Raw genomic sequence first — 14,418 nt, 5'->3', positions numbered from 1 at the left:
TCGAGGCCATTCGAAATACTGCCTGTAACCAAAGTGTCAAATTGAATTTTTCGTCCAATACGAGAAGCGGATATCAAAGCCCAAACAGATTGAGACCACATACCACTGCTCCACAAATTTCCATCTCTCACGACTCTTGACGACTCATCCCATTCCTTTACCTTTGGAAACTGTTGTCGCAGTCCGGGAATCATGGTCCTAGGCCCGGTGGCCCGTTTGCCGTCAAAAATCCCTGCATATGCCGCCACTTGACAACCGGTACAAATGGTGAGGATGGTGGTTCCGACACCGTGATGCGCTCGGACAAAGGCCAAGATGTCCTCAGCCGGAACGGTCGTCGGATCCGGGCCCGGGATTACGAGAAGATCAAGATTTCCTGGGCCTACAGAATTGGAAGCCAGGTCGTCCGTGAGATTGATGGAGAGGTTTGCGGTGAGATTGGCGGGCGATTTGTGGCTGCCGATGTAATGGATTTCCGAGGGAACGGCGAGGTCTACGAGGGATTGTGGGAGGGAGCACATTGCCAGGTATTCCGGGGCCATGATGGCAAAGAGGTCGATTGCGGCGAGGTCCAGGAGTTGGACGGTGTTGCTGAGCAGGGCTCCGATGCGGAGGGGCTTTGTTGCGGGAGAAGACATGGTGCTGGTATGGATGGGGCGTCTACTGGGAGGCGGTTGACTGGGAAAAGGAAGAGACAGTGAAATCGCGGAAACTACGGGGGTATGCACGCGAACTATATATATTCTGGATGGGATTCCTCTGCACCTGGTATATTCTCCTCTGGATTGTCGGCGGGACAGCCCCCCTCTTGGGCGTGACGCCTTTTAGCTGACAAATGCCGCTGCATCGACAGGGAAGCTGGATAAACTCCCTCCGACAAAGCTGCTGGTTCAGGGGGCATCAATGCTCCCGAGCAACTCCGCCATCCAATGAAGCCGGCACTTTCAGGCTGTTCTGAGCATATCCTCGAGTCTATTGAGTGTTTCTTTTCCTCGTCATGGTGCAGGCAGCAAGATTCTTAAACCTTGGGAGGCGTCAAGGGCTCAAACTCTGTGCGAGCAAAATAGCTAGAACACAGCAAGACGCCCTTTGACCTCTCCATCCCTGTCCAACCGACGCTTTTCTCTTAAACTTGCTGCTTTTGGCATAGCCGTCTAGGCGATCTCTTGAGGCGCGATTATCAGATTTGGCAATGAATATGTCCGGCATCAACCGTGCCTTTGAACCCTCCAGACCGGTTGAGAGAGCCTTGCGCCCTCTTCCGCCGTTTCCGAGCGACACCAAGGTGTTTATTGAGTGGATCAAGAATGCGACTCCTCAGCAGCGAGATGAATGGATTATGAGCAGAGGCCTTCCACCTGTCGGTAAGATCATTCTATCACTTTAATGCGTTTATATATACTCATTAGAAATAATAGAACAACATGTGCAAGTACCCCGCGACAATGAGGAAAAGGGTCAAAAGAAGCAAGTACGAAAGGAAGCACGAAAGGAAAAAAAGTAGCCCCTGTGTGGCATGTGAATCGCCTTATAGAGATTGATTTTTATCTCTGATATCCACCATCAAAGTCGAGTTGACCAACAACAAGCTTCTCAGGTGCAGACATCTTTCTAGAAGTTTTGATCGGTGAGATACTAGCACCGGAGAATACATTGCAAGTCTGCAATATAGCTGCACTATGATGATGTACTGGCAGACCGATATAGCATGAAGATTCCTTGGTGAGTGAAGCATGATCATGTGTTTACTCTGCAAGTGCTAACTATTAATTAGGTAGTTAACTAGTTACTAGACAGTGGGAAAGGTCTGATTTCAATCTAGACATTGGAAGTGATGAAGTACTAGGGCCTTTAATAATGCTCTCTTTCAGGCTCCTCAGCTATAGCTGCTATATAATTAGTTACAATGCTCCATACCGCATCTCAATAATCTTAATTATCAAACAGCAGATAGAAAAAAGAGATGCATGAAAACATTCACAACCTCTCAGCACACATATGTCATTAGGGCCTAGAGGAATCACACACGAAAAGATGTCAGGAATGTTACAATCCGAGATATTAGCTTTGCTAACCATACTGTCGACGCATTTCTAGAAGCACCCGAACTTCCAGTTTCAATCGTAGTTGGGCCTCCTTGATAGTGGCTTCAGGCAACAAAGATATAAGTTTTGTTTTCTCCTGACGAACCTTTCGATAAGTATGTAACTACCGTACAAGTTAGAGTGTAAAAGGCTATCGATATCACTTTCCGATTTCCCATTATTTCGTACCTAACTAATGTTAATCTCCCAGTAGAGAGAGCTCTCGAACCAGGTTTGCTATGGATGCAAGCGTCTCCTTGCTATCAACTTTGAAAGGCGAGACGGTCGAGGAATGCCGAGAGCACCCGAGTGAGGCGGAATGCGTGGACTTTGTGGCCCACGTTGCCTCCATGATCACTGCATTACAGTCCATCCCAGTGCTGCAGCAACAACCAGAGCCAGCCGGCAGAAAAGCCTGCCCACGAGGCTTCTAGTTTAACTGGCATGGGGGCCGGTCCGTCTGGCACGAAAAAGGGATTCGGGGCTTGGTTCAACCCATAAACTCGCTGTCTGCCGGAACTTCAATCAAGCGCCAAAGACAGCTCCTTCATTTCAATTCGATGAACTCGTCATCAGGAAATTGCGTCTTGGAACTTGATATTGGGTCCTGATCGGATGGTTTGGCTGATTTATTGGGGTGATGCTGGGATATATCCTGACGAAGCTTTCGGGGCTGCATCGCCGATGGAAGACGTTCATTGTCCCGGCGTTTGATATGGTACTCGAGAAAATTCCCAAACATTAAGAGATGGCGCCGCAATTAGGATGGCTTATATTTGCTTTGACAACCGGGCAACATCTTCAGCACAAGTAACTTCCTAAGCTAGAGCAGGATGTCAAGTTTGTTATAAAAACAGGTATGCATGTCCTGTACATAGTAGCTCGGTGGGCCGACCTTTCCACCCTGACAGAGTGTGAGTCCAGTTGAGCTCATCAGACAAAGGATTCTAATAGATCTCGATAAGTTAGCTAGATGGAGGCTAAAAGCGATGATTCAGCAGGCAAGAAAATTTATACAGCGTTAACTAGTTACCTGGTAGCTATTCCCTTGAACACTTTATTCCAATCCACAAAGCTTCACAGCAGAACTTGTATTGCCAGTCTCTTCAGATATCAAGCCGAGCGTGTTGTTTTGGTTGCGAATTTCTCATGCTGCATTGAGATAACTAATCGTCCGCCTTACCTGATTCGGCCCTAGTCCACCAACACCCCTTGAAGCCCGTTGAGACGGGATGTCTGTGTCACTTTCGATCATGAGCAGCGCGGTTACTTTCACAACTGTGCCCAGGACCCACCGGTTGTTGATGAGAACTCTCGATTTCTTCTCGCTGGTACGATGGATCAACTCACCCGTCATCTACTCGATAAAGAAGTCAAGGAGTTCATTGACTCGATTGACCCATCTTTGGTCTGCAAGCTAGCTTCTTCCTTACATCCTGAGAAGAAGCCATGCCAGATCTTCTCAGACACGAAAAGAGGGAGCTATAATATCTGCTTCCCAGTTGAGTTCACAGACCATGAGTCAGCTCAGCGCCCTGAGCAATGGATGATCCGAATCCCCCTGCTCCCCCGACTCGCGTTTCCTGAGGAGAAAAATGCGAAGTGAGATTGCAACCATGAAGTAAGAAGCTCCAAGCAGTCTTGCTTTTTTTATTCAAGCTCTCTAACGGCAATGCTACTCTTGTTGTAGGTATATCGCGGAGAAAACCACCATTCCTATCCCACGCATATTCGGATATACCATTACGCGAGATAACCTTCTTGGTCTCCCCTTCCTGGCTCTGGAGTACATTACAGGCAAAACCCTCCATGGAACTGATGTACCGCGTTTGTCAAAGGAGCTTAGGTCTCATCTGTTTGGTCAGCTTTCTGAGATCTACATTCAGCTTTATCGCCAGCAATTCAGTCAAATCGGCGCGCTCACCCTTGATAGCAATGATGAGAAGTGGGTGCTTGGACAAAACTGCCCACTGACCATTGGGTTGAATGATCAAGAAGTCAGTGGAATGGATAGTTCCAAAATCATTCCTGCTCACTGAACCTATAGCTCCACTGTTGATTATGCTTACACTGTCTTGAAATTGGTTTTCAATGACTTTTACAGGGGAAAAGATAGTGTTTCTGGTGAGAAGGATGCATGGAACTACCTATATGGCATATTTGCATCCCAGGGCATTGTGATGGAATGGGTAGACCAAGCATATAACCATGGACCTTTCATTCTCATGCATGGAGACCTTCGACCTCCTAACATCTTTGTGGATGAGAATTTGAATATTGTTTCAGTCATTGACTGGGAATGGAGTCATACTGTTCCATCACAAATGTTCCTACCCCCCTCCTGGATTACAGGCCAGGAGCTTCTAAATGCCACTAAATGGCCAGACCATTTGGCATTTAAATCAGATGTTTTCCAATTCTGGGCAGATGCCAGAGAGTGGGAAGACAGACATCATAATCCAGACAAAAAAATATCAGCTCTGCTCCCTCTGACTACTCTCTGGACCGAACTTCTGTTGTCAGATACAGTGTTTATTGCCTATGCACTTCTAAAACCATGCTACCTTGGGAATGTTTACTGGAATTTGCTTGACAATACATATTATGGAAACAACCCTGACAAGAGAGTGGAGAGTTTCTTTGAGCTCAAATTGCGGAGGCCACAAGAAAAGGAATTGCAGAGAGTACTATCTGATCTTGAGACCTTTAGGAAGGATCTAGCACTGGTAGGATTGGATCCAGAATTTCTCGAGCCCCCGACGCCTCAGCCAGCCAAACCAAACGAATCTGACATCCCATCAAAAGATAGTGGACCTGCCACCGTATGTCGAGTGTGGAGGATTCCAAGCATCGAAAGAATTGTTGGCTCCTGTGTTTGTTGGCTTCCATGCTCACTGGTTGGTGTCAGTGTTCTCGTCTGCTGCATCATGGCTAAACGGCAATGACAAAATAGAACAACATAGGAAAATATTTGGCGGATTGGGGATGTTGCACATTTTTGAGAATTGCCAAAATTGCCACTCCATCCTGCCCGCCCTTGGATGCCGGCACATCTAAAAACAGCCAGGACAAATTAACCAACCAACTAGGAAATTCTTGGGGGCTGAGATTTGTGATACGCGGCGCGTTGTAGTCGAGAAAATACGGCTGACGGGCGTGGTTGGAAAGAGGGAGGATTTCACTGGATTGCCAGTCAATGATGCCCTGGACTTTCGTTGGATTTCTCTCCAACACGAGAATATTTGTATGAGGATCTGGGTGCCATATACAAGGTATTGATATTGGGGTGTTAGTTAGAAGCATGTCTACGGCCCTAATTTTATTCTTTCGGGTTGGCATATAGAATCTAGGGCCGCGTAATAATTGGCGACGGGAGGAGTTGGGAAATGTTGCGGATGCAGAAAGTCTCACGGTGGCCAACTGCCTTCTTGTAATCTTCGACGCTAGCTCCTAATCTCTAACTATCAGTAATCCCTAAGTCTCATAACAATTATAGGTGCATACACGGGCCACGGTCGAACTATAGTGAGTCTCGGCCGTGATCGAGAAAATCACGACTAGTTGACCACCTGATGGACTAGCGAGGATTCTTGGTCTCCGTCCCAGTGGAATCAGTGTAGGTGCAATCCAGTTGTCGGCCAGCATTCAAGGCATGCGCAAAATACAAGCTTCTGTATCGTGAAAATGAGCGTGAAGTCCACTTTCTTTGGTAATGTGCGACAGCATTGATGATCCAACTTTGTCTTCGATATGGAGTTTGTTCTAGGTGCTTTGAGGGGGAATTTCCTTCACCTCTTTCATGATAATATATTCCACACCAACAGGGTTTTGCTTCACTCTGGAGTGTTCAGCACTGTCCGCGCCTAGCCATGTATTATAATGCGGAGGACTAGGGCCAAGTGCTGAAATAAGGAAAATACCCTACAAACTCCATCAATGTAATGTGGCAGACAAGCATTTGGAGTTGGGACCTTGCCAACCACCTAGTTATGTGCCATCATCCATGGTAACTAGGAATGTCTTATTGAACATACCCTCAGGCAGTTTCTCAACATTAACACCATTTGGACTGCCCAGCTGAGCTAGCTGTGAGCTTTGCTAGCTCATTCATATCAAATGGCACATGGCGAATGGACATCTCCCGCTCCTCATCATGCATAAACCAGCCTGTTATAACAGAGGAAGTGGCCATGTCTGTTCCAATCATGCAGAGTGCCACAGTGAGCACACAGTTGCCTGCACCCTAGCTCTCAAAACTTGTAAGTGGGCAGCCATCCTGGACTGGTCTGCTTGGTTGATGATTGCTGTGCGCTTGCAGTTCTGACGTTGAGGTGCAGCAGAGCAGATCATGTGACTGCCTCTTTGGTGCCTCCCGACTTCCTCGTGTTCTCCCATGGCATCTGACAGATGGGAGCTGACTGCTGCATGATTGTTCACAAGAGAACCGCCATCTCGAATTGGGGCTTTGGGATTCCGATCGGCAGAGACGATCCCCTGCTGAGCGGCCCATGCCTGCAGTGATGAGCCCTGGCCGATACGTCATCCAGACAATGCGAGTTCCACCGCCGAAACCCTGGTTCTCCCGCAGAAATCCACCGCAAGTCAGACTTGGAAAGCTTGTGTTTCTGTGAATTCACAGCATTTTCAATGTTGGTGACGAATCCTTATTCTTGGGTGATTTGGCCCATGCCGTTTCTTCTTCGCTCTTTTCATGACTGAGCACATCTGAGTCTGTCGTTTCATATCATGCTAAGGCGCCCTCTCGTGCACCTCTGTGACTGTTGCTTGTGCTTGATACTTCCAGGGGCATCGTCTACCTATTTTGGTCAATAGGTCAGAAATGAACAATGGCCTTTCCATTCTTTAGCTTTTTGCGCCGTCGAAAGGCTCAGAACCAGACCTCTTCCCTGGCGCCCGGAGACCTACAGCGCCGCCCTTTCTCAAAACGACGTCTCTTCTACATCCTTCTTTATATCATCGCCCTGGTCTTTCTGATTCTCGTCTTGATCGGGAATGTCGGCGATAAACCCGTGCTTCGAGAAACATACTTCCTCAAAATCGACCTCTCTGAGATCATACCGCGTTCCGTTCCCGATGCAGTTCTTATAAACAGCATTGCTCGCACGATTGGACTCCATGACTTTTACCAGGTGGGTTTGTGGAATTTCTGCGAGGGGTACGAGGATGGCTCAGGAATCACATACTGTTCTGAACCGAAGAAGATGTATTTCTTCAACCCCGTGGAGATCTTGCTTAGCGAATTGCTCGCTGGCGCAACGAGTAAGTTCAACTTCCACTGCTGCGACTACCTTCAAGCACTAACGCAAGGATTTGACTAGTTGCGCTACCTGGCGATGTTACCAAAGCTCTAAACATCGCGCGCATCGCATCCCACTGGATGTTTGGCCTCTTCATCACAGCTACAGTCCTAACATTCATCTGCATCTTCCTCGCCCCTCTATCCATTTCCACCTCGCCGCTCAATCCCAGTTTTTCCCCCGTAGCAACGCAGCGAGCCCACTCTGCGAAGAAACGCTATCTCTTCCCCCTTACGCTCCTCACCTTTGTCACCTTTCTCCTCACCGCTGCAGCAAGCATTATAGCTACAGTGATGTTCACGATATTCAAAATAGTCTTTGTGAAAAACGAGGCTGACCTGAATATCCACGCGCAACTGGGAACCCGGATGCTAGTGTTTATGTGGATCGCTGTGGGAATGACGGCTATTGGGTATATATTCCATGCTGCAAGTCTATGTGCATGTTGCTGTCGGGGGTTGAGAAAGAGGCGACACGGAGAAAGACGTGCCGGTCTTCAGGAAGAAAAAGGCATGTTTGGCCGGAGGGAGAATTCTTCGTCCTCGAGGGGGCTTGGAAATGAGGCCGACGAGAAGAGAGGTGATACGAGGCGGAGGTTTCATAGTTGGAGGAGAATGAGGGTGGATGGATAAATGTCCGTTTGTCTTTCGAAATGCTTTTTGACTTTGGGCCTTGGATAAAATAGATGATATCAAAATAAGCCGAATAAATATACTGAAACTGCCCCTATTTTCCAATTTCTGTTGGCGTTCTTTTCCCCCTTCCTTTGTTGAATTTGCATATGGGTGACTGGGTTTATTTTCAAAAGATAATTGACCACTTTTGTTTTGGCTGAATAATTTTATAGGGTATCATATCATACTTCAAAACTTCAAAAACCTTCTAGTTCGCTTCCAAACAACTTGTAAGAAACAACAAAGCCATAATAGTGAACATCAATAGTCAGTCAACCCAACAACATCAGCATCTAATGCAGAAGCAGAGTCCCAAATGCCAATGCACACGCCATTTCTAACCTCTGAATTCCAAGGCATTTCAAGAATATAGCACACATTGGTACTAACCAGCATTGACAATTTCACTTTAACCATTATTTTGAAGCGCCATTTCTAAAACCCTTGCAAAATCGTCTTCGTCTTCTTGCTGCGTGGTCACTTGGGGGCTGGTCCGAGGAGTGTTCAAATGGCGCTCCGGGCTTTCTAAATCGTTTCCCAAATTCATCGCAGATGCGGCTTTTTTGGCATCGGTGGCATTCAAACCGACAATTGTATGTTGAGTTTGCGATTGGCCCTGATCACTCTGGCTAACGGTCGCCTTTGTGTTCCCGCGCCGGGCGCTATTTCGAGTTGCCGTGTCTGGGGACCGGGCACTAGCAGATTTTACCATGGCCTGGGGCTGTGTCTGAGGCGGAGCAGACAGCGAAGGAGCGAAACGCTGATGCATGTGATTATTATTCCCAAGCCACCTATATTCCTTTTTACGCATTTTCTCCAGCAGTTCTTTCTGACCAATCCCAGGTTCTGACACGGAGGTATATTCCGTGGGTTGAGATGGTTTCGGTCTCGTGTCTGCTTGAGTGTCCTCGTCGCCAGTCAAATCGACCATGACTGGAGTCGCCGGAGATGAAGTGTTAGGCGTTATAGGTACGGATGTTGTAGGAGGGCGTATCATATCAAGAGGAGATATGGCTGGCGCTTGAGTAGGTGGCGCAGCAAGTTTTCCCAGCTGACCAGTAACCTGAGAGCTCATACCGTGCTGAACGGGAGCATATGAATGAAGTAGTCGAGGTTCCCGAGCTTGGCTAACATGCTGAAGCTGAATTTGCATAGAGTGTGCATAGTACCGAAGATGGTGGAAATCCGCACAAAGTTGATTGTACGCAGTTGCTACGTTTTTATGCTGTTCCTGCCAGCGTTCTGCTTCCCGTTTGGCTTCCTTCTCTCTCTTTTGTCGAACAGTTGCAGCTCGCTTTAGGTACTTCACTTGATCCTTTAGCGCCTGGTATTTTCCCCTTCCGGCTGAAGCTTGAAGTTCCTCCACGAGTTTAGCGCGATCGGACATGCATGATCGAACTTTTTTGCGATAATCCTCTAACCGAGCTGCAATTTCAGTGTCTGCGGCTTTGATGGACCGGACATGAAGAGAAGGTGTAGATGGAAGATAACCTAGTGCACCCCCAGGTTGCGGATATGGAGAAATATACCGTGGGCGCTGACGAACAAACCATGCGGCCTCTCTCGATTGAGTCAGGAGGATATCTTCATCTTTTATTTGACAAACCCTTTTGAGATGATCAGATATCGGCGTTCCCGTCGAACTGGTTATGAAAGGCATTGCGAATGGCGAATTTTCAACGTTCAGACTGGATGACGCAGCGTTTGCCACCGGAGAATTTTCGCGCTCATCGAACAGCGAATCAACCGACGATTCGCGATGGAAACTAGGCACATCCGAGTCTGCCAACAGACAAGGAGTAGCGGGCGCAGTGCTGTGTGGAGGTAACGACAATGGAGCTCGGGAATATGTTGTATTAACGTTCACAGTATTGCCATTACTCCCTTTTTTCGGTGTTACAAGAGATGCTGGTGCTGACGTTGTATTCTCCGTGATACAAGGCGCACCCGATAACTCAACCGCGAGGGAGGGTAATTTTGAAAATCGGTTGGTAAAGTCGCTTTGCCGCTCAACTGAATTATGAACTGGGAACCGGATAAACGAGTTCGCCGTGTCAGACGGGAATCCATGTCGGCGTTGCTTAGAAAAGTAGGGGTCTTGATCTGGTGTAGGGAGACTATTTCTAGTGAAATTTGGCTGCATGGATTGGTCCACACGCTGTCGCTTTGCAGCAGGTTTATTACCTTCAGCGGATGATAAATCGCTTTCATTATCCTCATCGATGGAGATATCATCGAGAAATCGTTTATTGTCGGCTCCCAAAGTGGGTTTCGGCGCAATTGGCCGGTATCTTGGCTCGCTAGTGACAGCCGATTCGGGAAGGACGCTTGGAGTAAGCCGGCAGGGTACTGGTGGGTCTGTGCTCCAAACTGGATTCTCGGTAGGTTCGAGAGACGGAGCATTGGTATATACCTCGCCTAGGTTATCTTGTGACAATAGCGAGCCAGGCAGATCACCGTCACGGATCAATCGATCGATCTCCGTTAGATCTAAATTGTGATCGGTGGGCAAGTCGTACGGTCCACCAAAATCACCCACACCCTGAAGATCGAGGTCCTGGAGGTGGTTTCGGTCCTGTTGAAGCTGTGATCCGGGGAGAGGTGTAAGCCCCAGACCTTGACCCACGACAGGCTGAAAAGAAGGAGATTTAGAATTGTTTGGAGGAGTGTGCTGTTGCATGTCTGACGAAGAAGTATAAATACCTTCTGAGAGTGCTGCCTCCATCTTGGACAGATGACTGTATCCAAGGACGTTCAAGGTAGCTTGATAGAGTAAACCATCTAACGCCCCAAGGAAAGGGTCCGTTTATAACTCGATTGCAGAAGCTAGAGCCCACCAGCACTATGCTGATGGAAGCTCTGAGCTTGTGAATGGGAGGTCAAAAAGAAGCTGCCCTGAGGAAGACTCCTGGGAACAATCCAGTGCCTGAAAAATCAATGGCTTGAGAGTTCAACATCACATATCAACCTCCATTGTTTCTGAAAGAACTGTGAAGGAGATGTTCCGCCACAATCGAGTTCAAGGTTTGATGTTCATTCACAGACTTTGCTCAATGGACGTTGATTTAAGCGGTGGTCCGTGCGTGTGCCTCAGCCAGAAGCCTTTGTTATGTAAGCATGCCTCCCTCAAAGCAGCTAAGCCCTATTCAGAATAGCTCCGGTCCACATGAGGAACAGGCGAGCGAGTCACATGATGTCCCTTATCGTTATCGGAGCCGGCTTGGTGCCAGAGGTTCCTAGGCGCAATCCTTGAGGGAGATATTTAACACTTTCAGGGCAGAACCGCCAATGCCTTTTCTATCTCCTATGATTTTATTTTTAAAGGAAGGACATTTAGCAACTAGCTGATTCAAAATGAGTGTCATTCTCTGTACTGGTAAGTCGGCCCTTCAGCATACGCGTGGGGCACTGCGACTAATGTCGACATTGCTAAGCTGGCTATGACCATACAATACGGTAAGCAGTGGAACTCCCCAGACCGCCTTAGAATAAGTGATTGGGATCTTGAAGACTTACACCGCGATCTTCCTAGGTTCTGGGAAGCTCTCTCGGGGATATGCTCAAGGACCATCCAACACCCGTCATCCCAAGTGAATAGACTATGTATTACCCCCGACAAGCGGTATATTGCCGCAGCAGGTCACCACAGCGTGAACCTCTACGACATCAAGTCGAACATTCCCGATGCTGTGATGACCTTTGATGGCCACACCAACAACGTTACTGGAGTTGCGTTTCACTGCGAGGGCAAGTGGATGGTCACGAGCTCGGAGGATGGTACAGTAAAGGTTTGGGAGACCCGGTCCGGCTCGCTTCAGAGGAATTACAATCATAAGTCTCCGGTAAACGATGTCGTGATCCACCCAAATCAGGGCGAGCTCATCAGCTGCGATTATTCCGGCACGATCCGAGTCTGGGATCTGGGGGAGAACCGCTGCAGCCACCAGCTAATACCGGAAGAAGATGTCTCTGTTGCAAGCGTGAGCGTTGCCAGTGATGGTTCTTTGCTTTGTGCTGGGAACAATAAGGTACGGTCGACTTTGAACGGTTAAGACTATGCTCATGCCCAGAATGTTAACAGTATTCCTTCTAGGGAAACGTCTACCTTTGGCGAATGGTTCAAGATCGCGATGTCACCAAGATAGTTCCTATTGCCAAGTTCCAGGCGCACAAAGACTATATAACAAGAGTTTTATTATCCCCTGATGTCAAACATTTAGCAACATGTTCGGCAGATCATACAGCGAGGATTTGGAATTTAGACCCGGAATACTTACCGGCGAAAGCGGCCGTGGAGACCCGAGCTACAATAGACGAGAATGCGCAGAAATCGAACCTAACCCCAGCAGAACAAACCCCAACACCGAACGGCCAACCGCAAATGCTTCAAGTCCAGTTGACCAACGGCGTCTCCGCCGCAACGCTTAGCCACCGCACAGTCGTGGATCGATCACTTGGCTATGGTCCAGGCTTAGACTCCCTTGACGACCCTCTTACGAGTCTAAACCATCGACAGTTCAACGATCAAGGCTCAACGGAAAATGACGACTCGGCTGCCCAGTCGCTGGCGCCCCCAATAGACCCAACCACCAACACACTCTATCTCGAAACTACCCTAGCTGTACATCAACGCTGGGTCTGGGACTGTGCGTTCTCTGCTGACTCCGCCTATCTTGTTACGGTGTGCAGTGATCATTATGCCCGCTTGTGGGAACTTTCGTCGGGCCAGATTATCCGACAATATAGTGGACACCACCGGGGAGCAGTATGTGTTGCATTGAACGACTATTCAGAACCGAGGTGATTCCCATCATGAGGCTCTTGTCCTGCGTTAGGAAATTTTGAGTGTGTAGGTGGATTTTCCCTTGTATTTATGATACCTTTTTTTTCTCTTTCTTTATTCTGAACGCGATTTCACCGTCGCTTGCCGGCGGTTTCTGGGTTTTTGAATTTGTTACGCTGCCCTTCAGCCATGGCGTTGGAATGGATCGTAATTTAATGATCGCGCTTTGAGGAAAGTTGGAAGGCCAAATATTTCGCAATTGCATCGTCCTCCTATATTATGGATTGCATTTTGGGAACAGAGTAAGAGTGGTTTTTTCAGGCAGCTGGCTTACCATAATCTGAGCTCGGAATTTAATAGCATCCGCACACTTGTATGTTTCAGGGAGCTTTCCGTGATCCTTTCAATGCTATTGGTATATAAAAGATCGCTTTGTTTCAATCTGCTCTGTATATCAAAGGTATATCATGTCGCTCCAATTTCAACTCTCGCGTCAAAGGCTTTCATATGAAAGGCTCCTCCTTCCGCGCCCCAATCTTGATCTATCGAGAGAGGAATCTACCTAAGGCAGAAAAAATGACGACAATATATTCGACCGCTCCCTTCCAAAGCTTTACAGCGAACCGAACCAAACAATGTTCAAAACTAGATCCAGTCCTTTCTCCATGCCATTCGTGTATTTATACGTCCACATCCCATCGCGCTTGACATCCCAGTATGCGCCTGACGCCGCGTGCATGCCGCGGCGGCCTGTGGCTTCTCTGGAACTTGGGTCTGGGCTGGAACCTGAGGGCACCGGGTCGGTAAGGCCTTGCTGAATGATGGTGCAGTTCACGGTGAAGCGGAACGAGGGTTGCTTGGGATCCGAAGGGGAAGGGGAGGATGTGGAGTCGTTGGATGTGGTGGCTGATATGAGCGATTGGAGGATTTTGTTCTGCGCCCAAGGGAGGGGTTGTTAATAGAGTGTTACTGGTGGTAATCGATCGAGGGATATCGGCAGAGGACGGCTTGGACGTACGATGATCTGAGAGCTCCATTGGCCGACTTGGTCATGGTCATAGCTACTAACACCTTCTAGCGCCGTGTCGCATGCCTGCAGACGAGTTCGAACCGGTGTATGAGCGACAACTTATTGACTGGAAGTTTGGGGGAACATATCGGAGCATACCTCTGTCGCAATTCTTGACAGTTCCTCGAGCGGAACCGGCTGCATTGAGTTAATCATTAACTGTCTGAATGAAGCGGGCGAGAGGAGGTAGACGAACGCAATTGTTTGGTGCAGCTTCGACGGTCATGGTGGCGGAAGAGGTAAATATCGAAAGTGTGGTACGAGGGAAGGTTTCCAGGTTCGATCCAGAGAAAGTGGTCGACTCTCAGTGGGAGCAGAGGTGAACGGGTTGGTGAAGCTGGCTGTTCAGATTCTTTTCAGAAGCCCAACAACAGTCAACATAACAAATAGCCATCCCATCTGAACCCGCCTGCAACTGCGGTGACGTCGATTAACTAACGAGAGGAAATTAGTTAGTTAGTTACATAATCAGATCTAGAGGTTATGTTGA

The 14,418-nt window shown here is 48.1% G+C and overlaps 6 protein-coding genes across 6 annotated transcripts; 4 read left to right on the top strand and 2 right to left on the bottom strand.

The window, feature by feature from the left end:
* Positions 1 to 293: 293 nt before the first annotated feature.
* Positions 294 to 933, top strand: UREG_05790 (uncharacterized protein; the record flags this gene model as incomplete). Its single annotated transcript, XM_002585055.1, has 2 exons — positions 294 to 645; positions 854 to 933. 2 exons carry the CDS (start codon positions 294 to 296, stop codon positions 931 to 933), a joined length of 432 nt encoding a protein of 143 aa, XP_002585101.1.
* Positions 934 to 3,420: 2,487 nt separating this feature from the next.
* UREG_05789 (uncharacterized protein) lies at positions 3,421 to 5,019 on the top strand (the record flags this gene model as incomplete). The annotated part of the gene is made up of 4 exons (XM_002585054.1): positions 3,421 to 3,686; positions 3,775 to 4,029; positions 4,132 to 4,906; positions 4,993 to 5,019. The coding sequence occupies 4 exons, from the start codon at positions 3,421 to 3,423 to the stop codon at positions 5,017 to 5,019; spliced, it is 1,323 nt and encodes a 440-aa protein (XP_002585100.1).
* A 1,912-nt stretch (positions 5,020 to 6,931) lies between these two features.
* On the top strand, positions 6,932 to 8,034 carry UREG_05788 (uncharacterized protein; the record flags this gene model as incomplete). The annotated part of the gene is made up of 2 exons (XM_002585053.1): positions 6,932 to 7,364; positions 7,424 to 8,034. The coding sequence occupies 2 exons, from the start codon at positions 6,932 to 6,934 to the stop codon at positions 8,032 to 8,034; spliced, it is 1,044 nt and encodes a 347-aa protein (XP_002585099.1).
* Positions 8,035 to 8,485: 451 nt separating this feature from the next.
* UREG_05787 (uncharacterized protein) lies at positions 8,486 to 10,801 on the bottom strand (the record flags this gene model as incomplete). The annotated part of the gene is made up of 1 exon (XM_002585052.1): positions 8,486 to 10,801. The coding sequence occupies one exon, from the start codon at positions 10,799 to 10,801 to the stop codon at positions 8,486 to 8,488; it is 2,316 nt and encodes a 771-aa protein (XP_002585098.1).
* A 629-nt stretch (positions 10,802 to 11,430) lies between these two features.
* On the top strand, positions 11,431 to 12,880 carry UREG_05786 (uncharacterized protein; the record flags this gene model as incomplete). Its single annotated transcript, XM_002585051.1, has 4 exons — positions 11,431 to 11,452; positions 11,511 to 11,532; positions 11,609 to 12,104; positions 12,170 to 12,880. 4 exons carry the CDS (start codon positions 11,431 to 11,433, stop codon positions 12,878 to 12,880), a joined length of 1,251 nt encoding a protein of 416 aa, XP_002585097.1.
* A 592-nt stretch (positions 12,881 to 13,472) lies between these two features.
* Positions 13,473 to 14,154, bottom strand: UREG_05785 (uncharacterized protein; the record flags this gene model as incomplete). Its single annotated transcript, XM_002585050.1, has 4 exons — positions 13,473 to 13,793; positions 13,878 to 13,952; positions 14,028 to 14,066; positions 14,125 to 14,154. 4 exons carry the CDS (start codon positions 14,152 to 14,154, stop codon positions 13,473 to 13,475), a joined length of 465 nt encoding a protein of 154 aa, XP_002585096.1.
* Positions 14,155 to 14,418: the final 264 nt, after the last annotated feature.

Source organism: Uncinocarpus reesii, genomic scaffold (assembly GCF_000003515.1).
Source record: "Uncinocarpus reesii 1704 scaffold_3 genomic scaffold, whole genome shotgun sequence".
Classification (NCBI taxonomy): domain Eukaryota; kingdom Fungi; phylum Ascomycota; class Eurotiomycetes; order Onygenales; family Onygenaceae; genus Uncinocarpus; species Uncinocarpus reesii.
This window is presented reverse-complemented; position numbering and strand designations above follow the sequence as displayed.